Genomic DNA, 24,894 nt, shown 5'->3' with positions numbered 1-24,894 from the left:
TCCGTGAGTCATGCAGATGACAGCACAGGAAAAACCCGATGTTCGGGGTGCCGAACACGAACACTTGGTGTTTAGTACTGACCCCAAACTTTACTTTTCGGGTTCGTCCATCTCTACTCATCTCTAGTGACAACCTTAAAGCTCTTGACAGATTTCCTTTAAGAAAAAGTCAGAAGTTGCAAATTAGAAAGGTCCCATTAAAACTCATATGTTGGTAATGCATTAAATAATTTTTGAGTTTATATGTTCTCTTTACTGTACCATCATAGCAATATTATTACAAAAGATAGAATGTCACTCGGTACATTTATAGTAGCTAGTACAGAGATAGCTGGCAGTGCTGAAATAAAATATACATTAATACAGGACCAAAATAATGATAGAAGATAATGGTTTCAGCACTACAATTGCTGGAATATGTTACTTATAATAACTTGCATTTTGTGATAGTTGAAGAGAAAGAAGGAATTTTCTTAGAGAACTCCGGGGAGCTGTTTCTATTAAGCTGCTGGCAGGTGGTTTATCATGACTTCTAACATCCCATAATAAAGTCAAGCAATTCAGCAGAGTACCATTGTATTTCTTCTGTGCATCTGTATGAAAATTCATTCACTGGTGTCAAAAAAGAAAAAAAATCACTACATGCAGATTGTATTACTCCAGAAAGTCTATTTTTTATGTTATTTTATTGATACCATTGAGAAAACTCATTTTGATTATGTACATTTGAATGGAATGCTGAAAACGAATAGAGCTAGAAAAATGACTATTTATGAAAAACAGTACATCTGCATAACTTTTGGGTTTTAGGCTTCATCTAGAAGCAGAGATTGGAGAATATAATGTTTTAGAGCAGTGACAAGATGTCTAACAGCTTATAATTTGTCTGTGAAGACATTGACAAGTGCCAATTTTGATGTTGCCACATAAATATGCAGCATTTCTTAACACATAATGCTCCAAGTATATCACTTCACAGAAGGATATGATGCAGAAAGCTGTAGCTGGACACTTAACACAACAAAAGCCATTGAACATGTTGGTGATACAGTATACTTTCTGCACTTTTATACCTAGGTAAATTGTACGTCTGTATACTTGCTTGGTTATAATTTACTAAGTATAGGCATAGTAAAGCAGTTTGATATAGGTGTTCAATATTCAAATGACATAACTTCATACTAAATCAATAAATTCTCCATAACATTAAATTCAAGAAATTTAATTTTTTTGTTATAGGTCATGGTGTGACGAGTTACATGTATATACAGTACAGACCAAAAGTTTGGACGCACCTTCTCATTTAAAGATTTTTTTGAATTTTCTTGACTATGGAAATTATACATTCACACTGAAGGCATCAAAACTATGAATTAACACATGTGGAATTATATACTTAACAAAAAAGTGTGAAACAACTGAAAATAAGTCTTATATTCTAGGTTCTTCAAAGTAGCCACCTTTTGCTTTTATGACTGCTTTGTACACTATTGGCATTCTCTTGATGAGCTTCAAGAGGTAGTCACCGGAAATGGTCTTCACTTCACAGGTGTGCCCTGTCAGGTTTAATAAGTGGGATTTCTTGCCTTATAAATAGGGTTGGGACCATCAGTTGTGTTGTGCAGAAGTCTGGTGGATACACAGCTGATAGTCCTACTGAATAGACTGTTAGAAGTTGTATTATGGCAAGAAAAAAGCAGCTAAGTGAAGAAAAACGAGTGGCCATCATTATTTTAAGAAATGAAGGTCAGTCAGTCCGAAAAATTGGGAAAACTTTGAAAGTGTCCCCAAGTGCAGTTGCAAAAACCATCAAGCGCTACAAAGAAACTGGCTCACATGAGGACCGCCCCAGGAAAGTAAGACCAAAAGTCACCTCTGCTGCAGGGTAAGTTTATCCGAGTCACCAGCCTCAGAAATCACAGGTTAACAGCAGCTCAGATTAGAGACCAGGTCAATGCCACACAGAGTTATAGCAGCAGACGCATCTCTTCAACAACTGTTAAGAGGAGACTTTGTGCAGCAGGACTTCATGGTAAAATAGCTGCTAGGAAACCACTGCTAAGGACAGGCAACAAGCAGAAGAGACTTGTTTGGGCTAAAGAACACACAGAAATGGACATTAGACCAGTGGAAATCTGTGCTTTGGCCTGATGAGTCCAAATTTGAGATCTTTGGTTCCAACCACCGTGTCTTTGTGCGACGCAGAAAAGGTGAACGGATGGACTCTACATGCCTGGTTCCCACCGTGAAGCATGGAGGAGGAGGTGTGATTGTGTGGGGGTGCTTTGCTGGTGACACTGTTGGGGATTTATTCAAAATTGAAGGCATACTAAACCAGCATGGCTACCACAGCATCTTGCAGCGGCATGCTATTTTATCCTGTTTGCGTTTAGTTGGACCATCATTTATTTTTCAACAGGACAATGACCTCAAACACACATCCAGGCTGTGTAAGGGCTATTTGACCAAGAAGGAGAGTGATGGGGTGCTACGCCATATGACCTGGCCTCCACAGTCACCAGACCTGAACCCAATCGAGATGGTTTGGGGTGAGCTGGACCGCAGAGTGAAGGCAAAAGGGCCAACAAGTGCTAAGGATCTCTGGGAACTCCTTCAAGTTTGTTGGAAGACCATTTCCGGTGACTACCTCTTGAAGCTCATTAAGAGAATGCCAAGAGTGTGCAAAGCAGTCATCAAAGCAAAAGGTCGCTACTTTGAAGAACCTAGAATATAAGACATATTTTTAGTTGTTTCACACTTTTTTTGTTAAGGATATAATTCCACATGTGTTAATTCATAGTTTTGATGCCTTCAGTGTGAATGTACAATTTTCATAGTCATGAAAATACAGAAAAATGTTTAAATGAGAAGGTGTGTCCAAACTTTTGGTCTGTACTGTATATGTATATATATATATATATATATATATATATATACACACACACAGTGGGTGAAATAAGTATTGAACACGTCACCAATTTTCTAAGCAAATATATTTATAAAGATGCTATTGTCATGAAATTCTCACCAGATGTCGGTAACAACCCATCCATTCCACGCAGGCAAAGAAATCAAACTATAGATGTCCAAAAATTAAGCTATGTGTAATAATGAGAAATGACACAGGGAAAAATGACTGAACACATGAAGAAAAAGAGGTGCAAATAACGTGGAAAGACATGACACCAGCTGAAGTCTATCAGTAATTAGAAAGCAATCCTGCTAGTTAGAAAAAAATAATATTAGCTGGGTCAACTGATGCCCTATAAAAAGGCATCTCATTACCAAGGTGCCACACAAGAAACATCTCTTTAAGGGAAAGACCAGTGAGCTGTCTCAAGATCTTTTCAACCTTATTGTTTCAAAACATACTGATTACATTGGTTACAGAAGAATTTCTAAACTACTGAAGGTTCCAGTGAGTATTTTTGGGGCCATAATCCAGAAGTGCAAAGAACTTAAACCATAAACTGACCATGACCAGATGCTCCCCGCAAGATTTCAGACAGAGGAGTGTAAAGTGTTATCGGAAAAGTTGTCAAAGAGCTAAGGACCACATGTTGAGATCTACAGAAAATCCAGGAATCAACAGGTAGAATTGTTTCAAAGAAAACTTTAAGTAATGCACTCAACCACCATGGCCTGAATGCACGTTTACCACGCAAGACTCCATAGCTGAACAAAAAGTATATTCAAGCACGTTTAAAGTTTGCTCAACAACATTTAGACAAGCCTGTGAAATACTGGGAGAATATAGTCTGGTCAGATGAAAGCAAATTGAACTCTATGGATGCCATAATACACACCATGTTTAGAGGCTAAAAGGCACGGCATATCACCCCAAAAACACCATACAAAAATTTAAATATGGAGGTGGTAACATCATTGTGTGGGGCTGTTTTTCAGCACTGGCAAACTTCATATGATTGAAGGAAGGATGAATGAACAAAAGTACCAAGATATTTCTTGAAAAAAATCGTCTGCCATCTACCAGGATGATGAAGATGAAACAATGGTGGACATTTGCAGCAAGTCAATAATCCCAAACACACAGCCAAGTAAACTCTCAATTGGTTTCAGAGAAAAAAATAAAGCTGCTAGAATGGCCCAGTCAATCCTCTGACCTGAATCCAATAGAATATTTATGGGATGAACTAAATCTCAGAGTTCATAGAAGGAGCCCACGGGACCTTCAGGATTTGAAGAGTGTTTGTGTGGAAGAATGGGCCAAAATCATACCTGAGCAATGCATGCGACTGGTTTCTCCATAAAGGAGGCGTCTTGAAGCTGTCATCACCAACAAAGTCTTTTGTACGAAGTAATAATTAAGTATCAATACCTTTTCACTGTGTCATTTCTCAATATTACGCACAACCTAATTTATGGACATCTATGGTTTGATTTCTTTGTGTGGATTGGATGGGTTGTTACCAACATTTGGTGATTATTTCGTGTCAATTGCACCTTTAGAAATATATTTACTTAGAAAATTGGTGACGTGTTCAGTACGTATTTCTCCCGCTGTGTGTATATATATATATATATATATATATACACACACATACATATTTATATACATACATACTAATTTCAGATCGATTACTAACAATGTTAAAAAAGAAAAAGAATGTGACAATCATTTTGTCCCACTAGAATAAATTCATAAATATTTGAGAGTAGCTACAAGTTTCAATTTTTTTTAAATAAATCAAAATTAAAAGTAAAGCTAGTGATATCCAAATCATAAAAAGGAGAAAAATTATAGAAAAGAGAAAAATTATTCAGCTTACCCTCCTATGAGCCATCAATCACTGAAAACATGGTGGACAGGAGCACTTAGTTGAGTCAATCCCACAAAGAAGGTTCCAAGGTAGTAGGGGATCCAGCACATGTGAGTACATATAATCAATGTTTAGTCCAAAATTGTTAAAAATGTCTTCATCTGTATGAATTCCATAAAAAGATCAGGCAAAAAGTCTCCAAAACATAGGCATTGCTATGTGTTTGACTAAGAAACAGGGAGTTCAAAGGTTCAAAACGCGTAATAGCTTCCATGTCTTAGAGACCTTTTGCCTAATTTTTTTATTGAATATACACTGAAGAAGATGTTTTGAACAATTTTGAATAACATTGATTTTATCTACTCACATGTGCTGGATCAGCTGCAAACTTACAAGTGAAGATAATATATCTTACTAGAAAAAAATGCTTCTTTCCCCACTTATCAGTCACCACTTGCCTATTGTGAAAAAACTGCTCAATTCTGTCTTCAGTTTTGTCTGTGGGATCAAATTAAAACAGTGCTTAAAAAAGGCACACAATGGATCCACAACGTCAATCATTGTATGACTTGGTGCACAATACATGTTGGAATGTTCTCAGAATACTGATACCCATTCTTCTATATTTGTTAGGATCCCTTTATCTGACCATATTTATGTAAATAAGAAAACTCCATTATTAAAAATAATTTATTTTATTATAGGAACCATGTATGCTGCACAATGAATAAAGTTTTAGTAGTTTCCATAGCATGAAGTGGCTTTCACACGTCACTCAGACAAGTGAATAAAACATTCTGTATTGCTCAGGTTTTTTTTTTTATTTGTGATGCTCAAAAGCTGGTGAAGATAGTCATTATAAAAATGCATCCAAATGGCTGTGTGCAGGCGGATGATACAAATGTTGTACAGCTTTCTCATGACAAATTATACAGCCGTATTTATTGAGGTCAGAAACTGTTTTACTCAATCCTTTTGAAAATGGCTGATGTTAAGAAAAGCCCACATGGGCCTAATTTTTTACAGAGCTTGTTGCACTGTGTACATAGCGAAAGCATTTTTCACCTCCCTGCTACCTTTATGATATTCTTGTTTAAATAATGTGCATGGTTTCCGGGCAGCTGAAAGAACTAACTGCTTCAGGCAGAGATATGGACAAGCAGAATAAGAGCAGGAGATAGCTTTATAGCTTAATATATTGAAATTGTCAACACTAGAGAAGAGCGAATTTAGTCAAGTGGAATTGAATTCTACTCGAATTTAAAAAAGTCCGCATTCTGCAGAATACAGATTTTTTGGTATTCTCTCTGTGTGAATTCAGTAAAATGGCTGCGGCCACCATCTTGCTGAACAGAGAGAGAGAGAGCTGGAAAAAAGTTAAAATAAAAAAAAACATACACTGCTCACTTCTCTGGTCCGGTTCTCCATGCCTCCGTCTCTCTGACCCAGTGTTCATTTATGTTGTAGAGTTTTCCTTTTATCTCTCAAAAATCCGCAAAAAAACAAACAAACAAAAAACATTTTATCGTCTTTAAACTTACCGTTACGCCGGGAGCACATGAGCAATGATTCTCTCCTGCGAGAAAATTGGCTTTTTTTGTGCTAATGACACTCAGATCAAACTCTGATCAGAGTTTGTGCCATGTCAGTTTACTGTAATCCAATTCTTTCACATAAAAGAATCGCAGCACAGGTGCAGAGAAGAAAAAGAACTTAATTTCTCCATGCGTCTGCAGATGTCGAACCGCACTCAGATGACATCTGGGTGCAGTCCGATGTTTTACACACACCTATATACTTGTATGGGTGTGTGTGATCCAAATTCCAGAGCCACTCACAGCATGCTACAATTTTTTTTCTCAAGCCGAATAAGATAGAGAAAAAAAATAGCAGATCTGCACTGCTTCATAGTATAACATTGGGCCAAGCGAAATCCGATAAAACATTGCATAGTAATCGGCCGTGTTATACGCTAATGTGACCAAGTCCTTACACTGTATTCAATCGCACAGTCAATTTAAAAGAATAAAATGAAATGTTAAGCTTAATCACAGTTAACCCTTGTTAGTGCTAGCTAGATCTGAAAAAACCTGTATTCATCTGTTTGTGTTTATTTTACTGGGAAATTCGATTTGAATTAATGTCCCTTAATTATGCTCTGTGATCTTTCTTGACCAGGAAGTATTGTAAACGAAACATGTAAAAATAAAAAAAGATACTTATACTCACCTCACCTCTCTGGCTGCTCCCACTGCTCCCTTACCCCTGTTCGGTCCTCCCTGCCTCTGTCGCATTGCATCTCTGGCTTGGTACTCTAGGCCCCGAAGGTAACTACGTATATACAGTGACCTCTGGGGCCTCAAGAAGCCCAAGATTACAGTGAACACCAGGCCGGAGATATGGCGCAACTGAGGCACAAAAAAACGGGGACAGTCAGTTGGGAGCAGCAGGCAAGGCTGGAGAGGTGAGCAGTGAGGTGAGTATGCTTTTTATCTTTTTAACCTTTTGCTGGCCGCTTATTTCTACGGCCACCCCGCTACTCCCTACATGCTGACCTGTCTTCCGTGCCTTTAACACACCCCAGCTTCGCCCCAGGGTTCATTCTAGACTGGGAATCCAGCTACAAGCAGGCCCTGAAGTTCACTGAAGTCACTGAGTAAACAAGGCCCAGAGGTTACGGCACATTCACAATGACCTCCAGGGCCTGTTTATGGCCAGAAACCCTAGCCTAAGGTGAACACTTGGCTGGAGAAGTAATACGACAGAGGCATGAAGGACCTGGTTGGGAGCAGCAGGAGCATCCAGAGAGATGAGTGGTGAGATGAGCATTTTTGTTTTAATTTTTACATGTTACATTTATAATGATCCCGGGTATGGAGAGACCCAAGAGCATAAATAAAGGGACATTAAACTGACAAAGAATAATCTACCACTCCTCCTGTCAGCCAAAGGCTGTTTTAAATTAGAGCTGGCTCCTTCCCGCCCTTTAAATTTGTAGGATTTTGTCCCAGGAGAGGTATATTTGATGTTAGGGTCCCCCCAGAGAATGGTATACCTTGCTATCGCTGGTGGGCACCATTGAATTGGTCAATTTGTGTACTAAGTACCTTCATTTTCTTAGTATAATCTATGCAGCAGTAATGAAGCTTAAATTTCACATATTTAATACTTGTACATGTCTTAGCATAGGCAGTGTGCAGCAGCACTATTTGGTTTGCATATAGCATAGTCATGGCAGCATGCATGTGTTTCACACTTGTTTCATTCTTAGGAGTTGCTGCTCAGTTTCTTTTGCAATTTTGTAGTATACATTTGGAGCTTGTGACTTCCTCCATGGCTGAGCACTTCTCCCATTAGCCTAAGGTTGTTTTAACTTAGTGCGAGATCTTTCCTGTCCTTTAAATTTGTAGACTTTTGGCCCAATGGTATACACATACAGTAAATATCCAGAATTTTCAACCCCCTTTTTGCAACTTCCCTTTTATATGACTAACAGACATAACTTCCAAGCTCCACTCCAGCTCTGCCTCCACCCCTCAAACCTTCCACAGTCCCACCACCCACTCTAGGAAAAACTCCACTTTTGCACCCCGTTCTCACCAATCACAGATTAACAGTTCCCATTGAACACCATATGTTTTGGGCAAAAGATTTTTTTAACATTCAGTCGAATCCTGAACAGGTCCAACTCACCCCTGCCCCTGCAACCCGGGAAGCAGAAACAAAAGAGAGGAGGCCCAGACTGGGTGAGACACACTGCCGGACACCTAACTAATGAAGAGTTTCCATTGAATAGCACAAAAACTAATATTTAAGGCAGCTTGAAATGTGACATTAATTTTTTGAAAATTTGTCACATTTGCCAACTTTTCCCAGTAAATTCGATTTGAGGCTAATCGATTCGCTATAAATCTAAAATACTTTAAATTCTCGAATTGCTTTGAAAAATGTATATGACACTATTCTCTTTTATTTACAAACTAATCTTCTTCATTGCTGTCTTTAAAGTTTTGTCAGTGTTTTATGACTTTCTGTGCCGTCTATCTCTAAGTCTAAGCTGTGATGTCTTCCCGCTTTCCAGATTCACAATAAAAAGGCTGCTGCATTCCCTGCTTCTGTTTTAATACAGGCTATGATAATAGAATCATAGAATGTTAGAGTTGGAAGGGACCTCTAAAGTCATCGAGTCCAACCCCCTGCTCAATACAGGATTCACTAAACCATCTCAGACAGAAGTCTGTCCAGCCTCTGTTAAAAGGCTGTTCCTGGCCTGTACGTAAACCCTCCTAATTGGCTGTGATATAATTGCTGTAACACATTATTGGGAAGTCTATCTGTCCACTCATAGGGTCATCCTTCTTTGACTGATGCAATCTTATAAAATGTGTAAAATATCAGTGGGCACTTCATGGCGATTTGCGCAAAATTTTTCAAATTTACCAGTTTTAACAAATTCCTAAAAATTTGACACATTCGATTCTCATCAAATCAATATGCCCATCTCTAGTGAACACTGTAGCAGCAGAAGCAGCCTGTTTCTGTTAATAGGCTGACAGGGAAGCCTTGGAGATATCCTAATCTATGACTACAATGCTCCTGAGTGTAAAGAGAAAAGAATGTGTTACAAAGTTACTATGTAAAATGTTGGAAAACATAAACTTCATGGTATTTTTAATCAAAACTCATACAATATTAAACCAAACTTCAGAAAATTTGTGTTACATTAAAGAACAAACCATAGAACAGATTTGTTTTAAAGATCCTTTATTGTAATGTTATATATAATACATAAATAGGAATAGTAATAAAGCTCTGTTCTTCAAAATCTGTATACAGTATGGGTCAGCACTTCTCATTTTCAGATTAATGGTCAGATTCAGGTGGTCACATTGCAGCCGCATTTTAGAATTCATATGATACAGATCCCCTGCAGGTCTACTGAACAGAACTTAGATCATCAAAGAGTTCTGTGGTGATCAAAGTTCTGTTCAATAATACGGTGGGGAGGTGGAACAGGGGGTATCTTACAGATGTGAAAATTCGGCCATATTACAGCCACCTGAACCTAGTTCCAGTATGTAGCACTTTCTTATGTATTACTTTGTGGTCATAGTGTAATAACATAGAAGTCATCATCTTTCTTTTTTTTTTTTCAAACTTCACCCATTATTTATAAATATGTCTGACAAACGCAATATTATGTAACATTTTTTAATAATTTATTTTTATTTTGCCACACTTATGACATGAATCCATTTAATGTTTTTGCTTTATTTTAATATATTGTTGATTTGAAATATACGTACATAACAGAATAATATGTCTGTATTATATAGGTACTTTTAACACACTTTGCAGTAACACACTTTGGACATCCAAGGGTTCTGCTTGGTTTCATCTGAAAAAGAAACATATAAAACATTAGAAAAGTCTATTTTTAACAGAATTTAAAAAAATCTGGTATACATGACATTTTGGTGAATATTTTTTTAAATCAATCTACACAATTATTTACAACTTGCTAAATAAAGTAGTGTGTCATCTACAATGTTCACTGACAGTATTTTAAGAAGCTTCAAAATTCTTGCAGATGAGATAATTTTTACTGCTGCTACCTAGGGTTACCAACCGTCCTGAAATTCCAGGACGCTATATAAAAATAAGGCACATTTTTGCCCTGTCTGTAAAAAAATGAAGGCTTCCGTGATTTTTTGAAGCTGAAGAAACTTATGCAGATTATTTTGACCGTAATTGTCATCATTTTATAGTTTACAGTGAATACAGCTGATGTCTTCATATCAGAATGATGGGTTATGGACATGTATCAATCATAATCATAATGATTTATTTTGGTTGTCCAATGTATCCGTAAAAAATATTGTCCGTCCATGATTTTATAATAAGCTGTCAAGAAAAATTAAAAAGTCAAGTTGGTAACCCTGTTGCCACCGTAATTGAATGGATTTTCGGTATGTGCACTGCCTCACCATTCTAACGGGAATAAATTGCCCCATTGGGGATAAAATTTCCTCATCATATTGGTCATCCCATTAATTTCCCCATCTGGCTGGGTCCCAGCAGTTGGATCACCCACAATCAATAACTGATCACTTACCCTGTGGACAGGTGATAATTTGTTTTCACCAGACAGCTCCTAAATAGAAATCAGAAGCAAAGTCTCTCTTTCTCACTCTGCTTGTGCCTCCTCTTTCATTTTCCATAGACTTCAATAGGCAGCTGTAATCTGATTTCTCAATTTCTTAATATGTTGTCATATGTTTGTGATTTTAAGTGGAGGAGGCAGGGGGGGTGGCTAATAAGTGGGGAACTAAATGTATTTTTCTGATTAGATATCTAAAACAAATTCCTTATATTCACTTTGACAATGGATTCATGCAATGTTTGTTGAAAAAAACGTGGACATTTAAGACTTCACATGACCATACAACATTGACATGACCACACAATCTCCAAATCTCCAAATTTTATGTCCTAACATGGCACCTTAGAGGAGTTTAACCCCTTTAAAGCCTAAGGCGTACTAATACGTATCTGTGCCCTGGGACTTAGGAGCCAGATACATATTAGTACTTCATGGCGATCGCGCACGCCCACAGGCTGTGTGGGCGCAATCGCCGCCGGGTGTCAGCTGATTGTCACAGCTGACACCTGGTGCTATGTGTAGGGAGCAGTCCCGCACCACTCTCGCCACATTAACCCCCGCTATGCTGCGATCGAAGTTGATCGCAGCATTGCGGTGGTAAGGGGAGGTGATCGCGATACTCACCTCTCCTGCCGGCGTCGAACGCTGTCTGCCGTGGCTTCCCGGATGTTTCCATGACGACCCGATGTCATCATGACAACATCCAGGTCATCAGACAGCAGGAAGATGCTTTGGTTATGCGCAGTGCATGACCAAAGTATCTTCTGCATCTGCAGCGCTGACAGCCTGTATAGCACAGGGATTGTGCAAAAAAATATTTTTTTTATAAAATAGCTTTTATTGTGTAAAAGCGCCAAAACATAGAAAAACTATATAAATGTGGTACCACTGTAAAGGTACTGTCCCGAAGAATAAAGCTACCTTATCAATTTTACCACACGCGGAACAGAATAAAAAAATAAAAAAAAAATCCATTTCCTGAATTGTTGGTTTTTGTTAATTCTGCCTCCCAAAAATCAGAATACAAAGCGATCAAAAAATGTCACATGCTCGAAAATTGCACCAATAAAAAAGTCAACTTGTCCCGCAAAAAACAAGCCGTCACATAACTCTGTCGGCCGAAATATGGAAAAATTATAGCTCTCAAAATATGGCGATGCAAAAACTAGATTTTACAAAAAATGCGTCTTTTAGTGTGTGACAGCTGTAAATCATAAAAACCCGATATGATTCTGGTATTGCTTTAATCGCACCGACCCCAAGAATAAAGTCGTCTAATCACTTATACCGCACGAGGAACGGCGTAAAAAATAAACTCTAGGGTTAGGGTTAGGGTTGTGCTAGGGTTAGGGTTGGGGTTAGGGTTAGGGTTGGGCTAGGGTTAGGGTTGGGCTAGGGTTCGGCTAGGGTTAGGGTTGGGCTAGGGTTAGGGTTGTGCTATGGTTGGGGTTGGGGTTTGGGTTGGGCTAGGGTAAGGGTTAGGGTTGGGGTTGGGGTTAGGGTTGTGGTTGGGGTTAGGGTTGGGCTAGGGTTAGGGTTAGGGTTGGGCTAGGGTTGGGGATAGGGTTGGGCTAGTGTTAGGGTTGGGCTAGGGTTAGGGTTGGGGTTAGGGTTAGGGATGGGCTAGGGTTGGGCTAGGGTTGGGGTTGGGGTTAGGGTTAGGGTTGGGATAGGGTTATGGTTGGGCTAAGCTAGGGTAAGGGTTGGGATTTTTTCAAAAGTAAAAAAAAAAATGACGATATGGTGACTAGTGTTGAGCGCAAGTGCTCGCTACTTGAGTTTGCATTGGGTGCTCGGGTATGCACTGAGTATCGCGGGTGGTCAAGTGACATGCTCAAGTCTCCGCCCCATATGCTTCGCAGCCAAAAAAACCTTGTGGGGATTGCCTGCCATGCACGAGCGATCCCCGCATGATTTTTTTGGGGTGTCTAATAACTGTGAAACATGTGGGCGGGGACTCAAGCACATCACTCAAGCACCCGCGATACATGGTGCATACCTGAGTACCCGATGCAATCTCAAGTAGCGAGCACTTGCGCTCAAGACTAATGACAACTTATTCAATATGATGACCTAATGTTATCAAATTCTGTGTTGTACCTCTGGGTTCAAAATGTTCACTATACCCCTTGATAAAATCCTTGAGGGGTGTAGTTTCCAAAATGGGGTCACTTGTGGGGGATTTCCACTATTTAGGCACATCAGGGCTCCCCAAATGCAACATGGCGTCCGCTCTGGATTCCAGCCAATTTTGCATTCAAAAAGTCACACAGTGCTCCTTCCATTCTGATCTCTGCCGTGTGCCCAAACACTGTATTTTCCCCACATATGGGGTATTATCGTACTCAGGAGAAATTGCACAAAAGTTTTTGGGGTCCATTTTCTCCTCTTATCCTTGTGAAAATAAAAACATTGGGGCTCAAACCTCATTTTTGTGGAAAAAGTTTGATTTTTTTATTTTCACTGCTCCATGTTATAAACTTCTGTAAAGCACTTGGGGGTTCAGGATGCTCACCACACATCTAGATAAGTTCCCTGAGGGGTATAATTTCCAAAATGGTGTCACTTGTGGGGGGTTTCCACTGTTTAGGCACATCAGGGGCACATCCGCTAAGTATTCAAGTAAATTTTACATTCAAAAAGTCAAATGGCGCTCCTTTCCTTCCGAACCCTGCCGTGCGCCCAAACAGTGGTTTTCCCCCGCATATGGGGTATCTGCTTACTCAGGAGGAATTGCAAAACAACCTGCATGGTGCAATTTCTCCTGTTACCCTTATGAAAATGCAAAATTGGGGGCTGAAAAACATTTTTGTGGGAAAAATGTGAAAATTTTATTTTTACGGCTCAATGTTATAAACTTCTGTGAAGCACTTTGGGGTTCAAGGTGCTCACCACATATCTAGATAAGTTCCCTGAGGGGTCTAGTTTCCAAAATGGTGTCACTTATGGGGGGTTTCCACTGTTTAGGCACATCAGGGGCTCCCCAAACGCAACATGGCGTCCGCTAATTATTCAAGCAAATTTTACATTCAAAAAGTCAAAAGGTGCTCCTTCCCTTCCAAACCCTGCCGTGCGCCCAAACAGTGGTTTTCCCCACATATGGGGTATCTGTGTGCTCAGAGGAAATTGTACAACAAATTTTGGGGTCCATTTTTTCCTGTTACCCCTGCGAAAATAAAAAAAATTGGGTCTAAAGTAACATTTTTTTGAAAAAAGTTAAATGTTCATTTTTTTCGTCCACATTCCAAAAATTCCTGTGAAGCACCTGAAGGGTTAATAAAGTTCTTGAATGGGGTTTTGTGGACCTTGAGGGGTACAGTTTTTAGAATGGTGTCACTTTTGGGTATTTTCTGTCATAAAGACCCCTCAAAGTGACTTCAAATGTGAAGTGGTCCCTAAAAAAATGGTTTCGTAAATTTTGTTGGAAAAATGAGAAATCGCTGGGCAACTTTTAACCCTTATTGCTCCCTAATAAAAAAAAAATGTTGGTTCCAAAATTGTGCTGATGTAAAGTAAACATGTGGGAAATGTTATTTATTAACTATTTTGTGTGACATATCTCTCTGATTTAAGAGCAGAAAAAACAATCTCAGAATCAGGGGGATCCGTTGAAGCGTTCCAGAGTAATTACCTCATAAAGTGACAGTGGTCAGAAATGTAAAAATTGGCCTGGTCATTAACGTGCAAACCACCTTATGGGGTAAAGGGGTTAAACAATATAGGGCTGCATAGTCAGTACATGGAGAAAAAAAACTCTTTTGTAGTCTATAAAGTATAAAATACATAGATCTTTTTAATCTTCTTCTAAAGAAAAATGAATATATACACTAGCAGACACAGACAGAAAAGGGCCCCTGTGCAAGAACAGTATTCGGGCCCTTTACAGCCCAATAGTTCATCATAATGCACAATTCCACATGCTTCTGAGGTGGAAATGGGCCCCTTACCTCTTGGGTCCCTGTCCAGCCCTATAGGTTGCACCAATCCTATAGGTTGCACTGTCCCTGAATAGATAACTTCATCATAGTCTAGGTTTGGATACTTTTACCCAGATTTACATAAGAGATAATGATCATTTAGCAATTTGTTTTTAACCACGCCTGTATCAGTTCAGCATTAAGTATTTAGCTAAACATAGATTATCATATTTGTAGTCACTTCATTGGGTGACTCCCTATGTCATGGGTGCAAATTACAATCTGTGGATTTGCTCAACATGTTGTGGACCTGTTTAGATCTAGAAAGGTTTTGGAAGGGAGTAACAGACATAACAGACATAATTAATAATTTATATTCTGTTAATGTTACTCTCATGCCATTGGAGTGTATTCTGGGGTATGTGGAAGAAGACCTTGAGACTAATGAGCCTGGGAAGACTGCAGTGAAAAGCATGCTTTATATGGTATGGAAGTTGTTAGTACTACATTGAATAGATGAGATGGATCCAATTGTACAAGAATTTATTGAAAAAATAAACGCCGGGCATCTTCACGTTAGGTCGGGAACAGAGGTCTCTGGCCTGGTCGTGTCCAGAAGTCACAGCCTAAAGTGCAGTATGTGTCATATGGTTTCTCTGCATGTCATGATATTACATGTGCAGAGACCTCCTGGGCTTAGTCGCAGCCAGAAGTTCCAGCTTAGCCAGAAGATGGGATTCAACGGGCAGTGTTGGCAGCAAGGCGACCATACGAGTAAGGCCACAGCCCCACTATCAGTGCTTGGTCAGTATTTGGTCAGTACTTTTTCTCAGGAGTGGGAGCTAAAACCATGAGTGAGTGATAAATGCAGAATTGGTGACTTGTTTCTATTATACATTTTCTCTGATTGTTCCTCACCTGGTTTTGGCTCACACTCCTGAGAAAAAATACTGACCGAATGTGGGGCATAGAGTACAGAGGGCATGAGGCACATTTTAATGAGGTTTGTTCTACCATTGGCAAAAAGGGTTAATTTATACCATGCTTCAACTTTGTTTCTTGATTTAACTACCAGAGGGTTCAGGTTTAAAGGGATGTAGTCATTAACCTCACTGGTAACATATATGCCTCGGTGTTTAAACTTTTTTACCACCGAGATTGCTAAAACTTTGTTTGGTCGAAGATGTACCTTATTATCCAGGGGGAGCAACGCCAACTTCAACAAGTTAATGTTTGGACCAGAAAAACCCCAAATTTAGAAACAGTATTCATTATTACTGCGAGAGAGATCATCCAGGGAGCTCCCTCCCGATTGGCGCCCCCGCAACATCATGATAACTCCAGGGTCAGTCAGCTATAGCAAACCTGTTAGACCATGCTCAGAGCATGATCTAAGAGGCTTCTGTCAGTACAGCACTGACAGGTATAAAGCATTGTAATGCTGGTGCATTGCAATGCATTACACCAGCAATTAGAGTAAAAAAAGTTAAAGCCCCATAGAGGGACTAAGTAAAAAAGTTAAAAAAATTAGTAATAATATATATTTTTTTTAAAAGCACAAAATAAAGGACAAAAAAAAATGAAAAAAAAATATTATACCAATAAATACACATATTTATATATAAAAAATAAACAAAAAAAAGTATACATATTTGCTATTGCTGCGTCCAGAACGACCCGACCTATAAAACTATCACACTAGTTAGCCCCTTCAGTGAACACCGTTAAAAAATTAAACAAAAAAACTGGCAAAAAACTATGCTTTTTCATCATACCACCAAATAAAAAGTGGAGTAAAACGCGATCAAAAAGTCGAATGGAAATAAAAATGGTATCACTGAAAACACCATCTTGTCCTGTAAAAAACAAGCAGCCATACAGCTCAGTCAGCAGAGAAATAAAAAAGTTGTAGCTCTCAGAATACAGACATGCAAAAACAATTATTTTTTCTATAAAATAGTTTTTATTATGTAAAAGCGGCAAAACGTAAAGAAATTATATAAATGTGGTATCTCTGTAATAGTACTGAATCAAAGAATAAAGTTGTGTTATCACTTTTACCACATGGTGAACAGAATAAAAAAAAACAGGTGCTGAATTGCTGAATTTTGTTCATTTTGCCTCACAAAAATCAGAATAGAAAGCGATCAAAAAAAGATATGTGCATGGAAATTGTACCAATAAAAACGTCAACTCGTCCCACAAAAAAGCATTTTCTCACATGACTCTGTCGGCAGATATATAGAAAAACTATAGCTCTTAAAATATGGTGATGGAAATACTTTGGTAATAAAAAGTGTTTTTTAATACGTGAAAGCAGCCAAGGCACATGTGGTGTAAATTTGCTCTCTGAACCCCTAGATGAATTCATTAAGAGGTGTAGTTTGTAAAATTGGGTCACTTATGTTGGTTTCTGCTTTTCTGGAACTTCAGGGTCTCTGCCAATGTGACACTGCATCTTCAAACCATTCCAGCAAAATCTGAATCCCAATATGGCGACCCTTTCCTTCTGGGCTTCCACTGTGCATCAAAAGCAGTTTTTGACCACATTTGGGGTATTGGTGTACTCAGGAGAAATTGTATGGCTCATTTTCTCCTATTTTTCCTTTTGAAAATTAAAAACTTAGGGCTAAGGCAACATTTTAGTGGAAAAAATGGTTATTTTCCATTGGCTCAGCCCACTGTTATACAATCTTGTGAATCACTTGAGGGATAAAAATGCTCACTACACCCCTAGACAAATTCTTCAAGAGGTATAGTTTCCAAAATGAGGTCACTTGTGAGGGTTTTGCTGTTTTGATATGTCAGGGGCTCTTCAAATTTGACAAGGCATGAGCAATTTATTCCAGCCAAACTTGCGCTCCTGAATTTAATTGGCGCTCCTTCCCTTCCGAGCCCTGCAGTGTGCCCAAAATGTTTTCCACCACATGTAGGGTATCGGTGTACTCAGGATAAATCACACAACATAATTTGGGGTCCATTTTGTCCTGTTACCCTTGTGAAAAGGAAAATCTTGGGTAAAGTAACAATTTTGCCGGAAAAATTAATTTTTTCATTTTCATGGCTCAACGTTATAAAATTCTGTGAAGCACCTGTGGGTTCAAGGTGCTCACCACACCGCTAGATAAGTTCCTTGATGGGTGTAGTTTCCAAAATGGGGGTGCTTTTGGGGATTTCCATTGTTTAGGCATATCAGGGGCTCTGCAAATGCGACATGGAGTCCGCTATCGTTCCAGCCAATTTTGTGTTTCAAAAGTCAAATGGCACTCCTTCGCTTTCGAGCCCTGCCGTGTACCCAAACAGTAGCTTTCCACTGCATATGGGGTATCAGCATACTTAGGAGAAACTGAACAACAAATTGCATGTTTTTTTTCCTGTTACCCTTTTGAAAATGCTAAATTTTGGGCTAAATCAATATTTTGTGTTTTTTTTAACTTTGACTATGGGGTTAGTAATGGGGGTGTCTTATAGACGCCTCTCCATTACTAACCTGGGCTTGATGTCAGCTGGCATTATTAGCTGACATCAACCCCAGCCCTATTACCCCACTGCCACCGCTACAGGGCAGTGGGAAGAGCGAGGCTAAGTGCCAGAATTGGCGCATCCTATGGATGCGCCATTTCTGGGGCGGCTGACGGCTGGTATTTCTAGCCTGGGAGGGGGTCAATATTCATGGCACCCTTCCTGGGCTATTAATATCAGCCCCCAGCTGTCTGCCTAGCCTTTGCTAGCTATTAAAATAGGGGGGACCCCACATCATTATTTTGGGGGATCCCCCATTTTAATAGCTAGTAAAGGCTAGGTATTCAGCTGGGGGCTGATATTAGTGGCCTGGGAAGCTCTGTGGGTATTACCCTGTTCCCAGGCTTCAAACATCTACCCCAGCCATCTGCTTAACCTCCACTAGAGACTAAAATTACGGGGAACCCCACGCCAATTTTTTTTTTTAATAAATCCTTTATTTTAACACTAAATGATAAGTACAGTAATCAACACGATCACTGTACTTATTATATATGTGACTGACATGTTTCTATCTATCTAATCTATGTTTCATGCTCTATTCTTTCTGTTCTAAATTGTCGGGTACCGATGCTGAATTGCCGGCCGGCTTTTTTAAAGAGACGGTGCATGAAAACACTATTATTTTTTTTAATAAATCCTTTGACACTAAAAGACAAGTACAGTAACCAACACTGTCACTGTACTTCTTATATATGTGACTGACATGTTTCTATCTATCTAATCTATGTGTGATGCTCTATTCTTTCTGTTCTAAATTATCGGGTACCGATGCTGAATTGCCGGCTGTCTTTTTTTAAAGAGAGTGTCTTCTGAGCAGTTTGTCAGCTTTTGAACACCTTTGAAGGTGTTTTCTATGTGTTTTTATTTGCCTGCCGTTGGTTTTAACGGTGTTCGACGGTGTTCAACAGTGTTCTAAGGTGTTCGACGAACAGTTCCACGAACTTCCCGGTGTTCGACGAACTGAACCGAACTCGAACACTACGGGGGTGGCTCAACACTACTTAAAAGGTTAATAAACTTCTAAAACATGGTTTTGTGCACTTTGAGAGGTGTAGGTTTTAAAATGGTTTCACATTTAGCTATTTTCTGTCACATAAGCCCCTCAAAGTCACTTCAAAAGGGATGTGGTCCCTAAAAAAATGGTTTCGTAAATTTTGTTGGAAAATTAGAAATTGCTGATGAACTTTAAACCCTTCTAACTTCGTACGAAAGAAAAATATGTTTCAAAAATGATACTGATTAGTGATGGGCGAACTCTAAAATGCTTTGGTGCTCGATGCTCGGGTAAAGCAAATTGGAATGCTCGGATGCCTGACCAGAGCAATGAGCCCAATGTAAGTCTATGGGAAACTTGAGCATTTTTCAGGCGGCTCCCCCTGGCTGTCTGCAGAGGGCCTAAAAATTGCCCAAATCGATGGGAACATTGCTCAAATGACATGGGAACAGCACGGGGAAGATCCCTGGAAGCATTTCTGACTCCCAGGTCACTGCTGTCAACAACGTTGTTAGAGGTGTTATGCCACATTTACGGACTCACAATAAAACATACAAAAACAAAACCAAAATGGATTTTCCTGGGAAATATGTTAAGGAACATCCTTTCCAGGGTAATGACTTGTATATAAGGCAAAATAAATAATAAAAAACAAAAATACTCCTCCACACCTTGGGCTATGTTCACAACTAGCGTTTTTGATGCTTTTTTGCGCTTTTGCATTGCTTACAACCGTGACAAATGCATTCACCGGGAAATGTCATTTTAACATTTTACAACCTTATCTGGCCATGTAGTGTGTGAGACATGATCAGAATCATCCTGTATAATTTATGAAGGAGGGACTCTGAAAGTCACAAAGCTTATTTTTATAGGGCCATCAGGCGGCCTTTGCTATTCTTAAGGGGCCAGCAGTCAGCCCTCGCTATTCTTAGAGAGCCATCAGCCGGCTATGCTTTGTTGTTCCCATTACTAAAGAGTTGGTTTCCTATACTGTTATTGCATATGCAGTGAGTGGCAGGTTTGCCCAAAATTTGGATTCACCCCAATACCTCTTTGAAGAGACTTAGAGGAGGGTCTCCTGAAAACAATGTTCCCATTATTAGAAAGTGGGTCTCCCATAGTGTTGGCCTATGCAGTGAATGCAAGGGTTGATAAAAATTTGGAGGCACTCCAATGCCCCTTGGAAGAGATGTGGAGGTCAGAGGGCCTCCTGAAAACAATTTTCCCATTATTAAGAAGTGGGTCTCCCATAGTGTTGGCCTATGCAGTAAATGCAAGCGCTGCCAAAAATTGGGAGGCACTCCAATGCCCCTTGGCAGAGACGTAGAGGGACTCATGAAAAAATGTTCTCATTAGAAAGGAGCGGGTCTCCTATACGTCTAATGCCCATGCACTAAGTATATGAGCTGACAAACATTTACCCCTGGGGGGTATACATACATACTGTATAAAAACTTTTTTTCGGGCATCATAAACACCTTTAAAAAAATTATGTGGGTGTTGCATCATGGACCACAGTCACCCTGGTTATATGGTGGTAGAGGATGAGGATGAGGAGAAGGAGGAGGACAAGAACAAATAGCTAAAATCAGGAAGCGTATACCCATGTGTGGGTGTGAAAAGGTGCATGGGAATACACCTCCCAAAAAAAGACACTGGATTTGAATTTATGTTATGCTGCTATCATTCAGTGGTGTTGAGAAGTCTGGCCCAATTCAGCCCTTGTTCATTTTTATAAGAGTCAGCCTGTCAGCATTTTCAGTTGACAGGCGGATGCGCTTATCAGTTATAATTCCACCAGCGGCAATAAAAACACGCTCTGATAAAACGCTAGCGGCAGGGCAGGTCTGGACCTCCAATGCGTAGAGAGCCCATTCATTCCAGGTGTCCAGCTTGGATACCCAATAATTATAAGGCACAGAGGAATCAAGGAGGAAGTTGGTATGGTCAGCAAGGTTCTCTATCAGCATCTTCCCAAACTTTGCACTCCTTGTGAGAGTACCCCGCGCCTCAGAGCCTGTGCGATGGGAGGGGCTGAGAAAACTCTCCCAGAACTTTGACAGTGTTCCCCTGCCTCTGCTGGATTGGAGTTGTGTCTCTCTCGCATGTACTCCTTGGTTGTCCAACGAACTGTGACCTCTGCCGCCAGCATTTTCAGATGGGAATTTTTTTAATAGTTCCGCAACAAGGGCCTTCTGGTACTGCCCCATTTTTGTAGACCTGTCCGCCTCAGGAAAAAGAGATATAAAGTTCTCCTTGTAGCGTGGGTCTAGAAGTGTCACCAACCAGTAATGACAGTCACCCAAAATTTTGAGAACGCGAGGGTCACGGGAAAGGCAGTGTAACATAAACTCAGCCATGCGTGCCAGACTGCTAACAGGCAAGACTTCCGTGTCCTCACCAAGAAGACTACTGACCATGCTCTCCTCCTCCTCGTCTTCAGACCATCCACACTGAACAGATGGTATGACAGTTGTGCAGGTAGTACCGTCTATAGCGCATGAAACTAGCTGCGGTTCTTCCTCCTCCTCCTCTTCCTCATTGTCGCCCAATCCACGTTGGGATGAGATGAGGCTGGGCTGTGTGTAATCACCCTGTATGGTTCCTTGCTCCATCTCATCGCGCTCCGCCTGCAATGCATCCTCTTTGATTGTGAGCAGAGAGCATTTCAGAAGACAGAGAAGCGGGATTGTGATGCTAATTATGGCGTCATCGCCGCTCACCATCTTGGTGGAGTCCTCAAAGTTTTGGAGGATGGTACAGATGTCTGACATCCATGTCCACTCCTGAGGTCTTATGTGTGGAGTCTGAACTGAATACCGATGGCCTTGTTGATGCTGGTAGTCAACAACTGCCCTCTTCTGCTCACAAATCCTTCCCAACATCTGCAGTGTAGAGTTCCAATGCATGGGGACATCACACACCAGTCGGTGAGCCGGAAGCTGCAAACGCTGATGAAGCACGGCAAAGGCAGCGAAAGTTTTAGCTGACTTTCTAAAATGGGCACACAGGCAGCATACTTTGACATGCAAATCCAGCAGCTCCGGGTAGGATTTGAGAAACCGCTGAACCACGAGGTTAAGCACATGGGCCAGGCATGGTACATGTGTGAGCTCGCCTCAGAGCCACCACCAGGTTCCGGCCATTGTCACACACAACCATGCCTCGCTGTAGGTTCAGCGGTGTCAGACACAGATCTGCCTGCTCTTTCAGAGCTGTCAACAATTCTTCAGCATTGTGCGGTTTGTCACCTAAGCATATTAGCTTCAGCACAGCCTGTTGCCGCTTGGCTGAGGCAGTGATGCAGTGCTTCCAGCTTGTGACTGATGTGGTCATTTTGGAGATGGAGGCTGAAGAGGAGGAGGCTGAGGAGGATGAGGTGTAGGAGCTGTAGACTCTGGGGGCAACCCTGATTGAACTAGGGCCCGCAATCCTTGGCGTCGGGAGGATGTGTCCCGTCCCAAGGTCTGACTGGGTCCCGGCTTCCACTATTTTAACCCAGTGTGCCGTCAGCGAGATGTACCATCCATGCCCACAAGCACTTGTCCACGTGTCCGTGGTTTGGTGGACTTTCCCAGTAACTGCATTGTTGAGGGCACGGCTAATGTTGCTGGACACGTGCTTGTGTAATGCGGGGACGGCACACCGGGAGAAATAGTGGCGGCTTGGGACTGAGTACCGAGGGACGGCCGCTGCCATCAGGTTGCAGAAAGATTCCGTCTCCACGAGCCTGAAAGGCAATATTTTGAGTGCAAGTAGTCGCGAAATGTGGGAATTTAATAGTGTGGTTTGTGGGGCGTTGGCTGCATATTTGCGCTTGCATTCCAAGGAATGGGCTATGGACAACTGAACGCTGCACTGGGACAAGGACGTGCTTGCTAATAGTGCAAGTTGGGAGTGTGTAACGACAGGTGAAGGGCAGGAGGCATCTTCGCATGCACTATGGACAGGGGATTGGCTTGCACGCACAACAGCGGAAGAAGCAGTGGTGTCACCCGCAGACACTGTTCCTGGACCCTGGGGTTCGGCCCACAAAGTCAGGTGCTTTGCTGCCATGTGCTTGATCATACTGGTGGTGGTCAGGCTGGCAGTTTTGCTACCCCTGCTGATGCTAGCCTGGCAGGTGGTGGAAATGGCCTTTTTGGGGTTATCGGCAGAGTCTTTAAAAAACAACCAGACTCGGGAAGACCTAACAGTTGTACTGGCAACTTCCGTCGTGTTGGTGTTACAGGGAACAGTTGCCCGCCTACTGTCTGCGGCCACCACACTGCTTCTTCCTGCCTGTTGGGGTGCTTTGCCTCCCTTCCCCTGTGTGCTACTGTCCTTGCTCTGCATGTCCTTCTGCCAGGTTGGGTCAGTTACTATATCATCTACCACCTCGTCTTCCACTTCCGCAACCTGGAAGACATTCTGGCAATGGTATTTCATCATCGTCCACCTCTTGTGACACTTTCCCACCATCGCCTTCGCATGACCGTGGCTGCTCAAATATTTGGGCATCGCTACATGTGATCTCCTCATGCCCCGCTTCAAGTGGACTGGGTGAGAGGCCCAAATCTATTAATGTTAAAGTGAACAGCTCTTCGGAGTTTCCAAGTGTGGGATAAGTTATCTCTGGGCACTCAGCATGGTGGGAGGATAGAGGATCAGGGTGAGGAATATGCAGCCCAGACTCACAGCTACTGAGACTTGACCGTGTGGAAGAGTGACTGGTGGTGGCTAAGTGACTGGAAGCATTATCTGCTATCCAGCCAATAACCTATTCACACTGCTCTGTGTTCAATAGTGGTGTTCTGCGGTCCCCTATTAATTGGGACAGGAAGGTCGAGCGAGAAGATGTAGGTGTTTGTTGTGGCACAATTTCAGCTTGCTCACGGCAATGGCCTCTGCATTCACCAACACCATCACGTTCAGTTCCCCTTCCCTTGCCACGTGCATTGCCCATTTTAAATGGAGGACAATATCTTCCACGCTCACTACAAATGGCTGAATTTGGAGCGAACTTATATGTGATCCGTGTGACGGACAAACCACAGTTTTAAAGAGCTGGCCTGTAGGTAACTTTTTTTAACAGCGCCGACCTCATGTCAATAAGTTCACTGACACACTGCAACAAAATTTCAATGGAGGCCAGAAATAGCAATATTTTCAGCTCAATTATAAGTGATCCGTGTGACAGACAAACCACAGTTTTAAATAGCTGGCCTGTAGGTAACTATTTTTAACAGCGTCAACCTCTTGTCAATAAGTTCACTCACATACTGCAAGAAAATTTCAATGGAGGCCAGAAATGGCAATATTTTCAGCGCAATTATGTGTGATCCGTGTGATGGACAAACCACAGCTTTAAATAGCTCGATTTTTAGCACTGTAACATGGAAAGGACCTGGCTGTATTCTGTAGTGCCAACAAGCAAATGGCGCAGAAAAACGGTGTTCTCTGGATTGCTTTTTAAACAAATAATCAGGGTTAAGATAAAAAAAAAATATTCCTGGCCACTGATACCTGGGC

General features: G+C 41.0%; 1 protein-coding gene across 1 annotated transcript in view; it reads right to left on the bottom strand.

Moving 5' to 3' along the window:
• Positions 1–9,910: 9,910 nt before the first annotated feature.
• WDR72 (WD repeat domain 72) overlaps positions 9,911–24,894 on the bottom strand; it is a 588,690-nt gene continuing 573,706 nt past the window's right edge. The window contains exon 20 of the mRNA XM_073653016.1: positions 9,911–10,179. Within this exon, the coding sequence (XP_073509117.1) occupies positions 10,124–10,179 (56 nt within the window). The 3' untranslated portion in view covers positions 9,911–10,123. The remainder of the gene's footprint in view (positions 10,180–24,894) is intronic.

This window comes from Phyllobates terribilis, unplaced genomic scaffold, assembly GCF_046119375.1.
Source record: "Phyllobates terribilis strain yellow unplaced genomic scaffold, ASM4611937v1 Scaffold_11__3_contigs__length_659146591, whole genome shotgun sequence".
Taxonomy (NCBI): domain Eukaryota; kingdom Metazoa; phylum Chordata; class Amphibia; order Anura; family Dendrobatidae; genus Phyllobates; species Phyllobates terribilis.
This window is presented reverse-complemented; position numbering and strand designations above follow the sequence as displayed.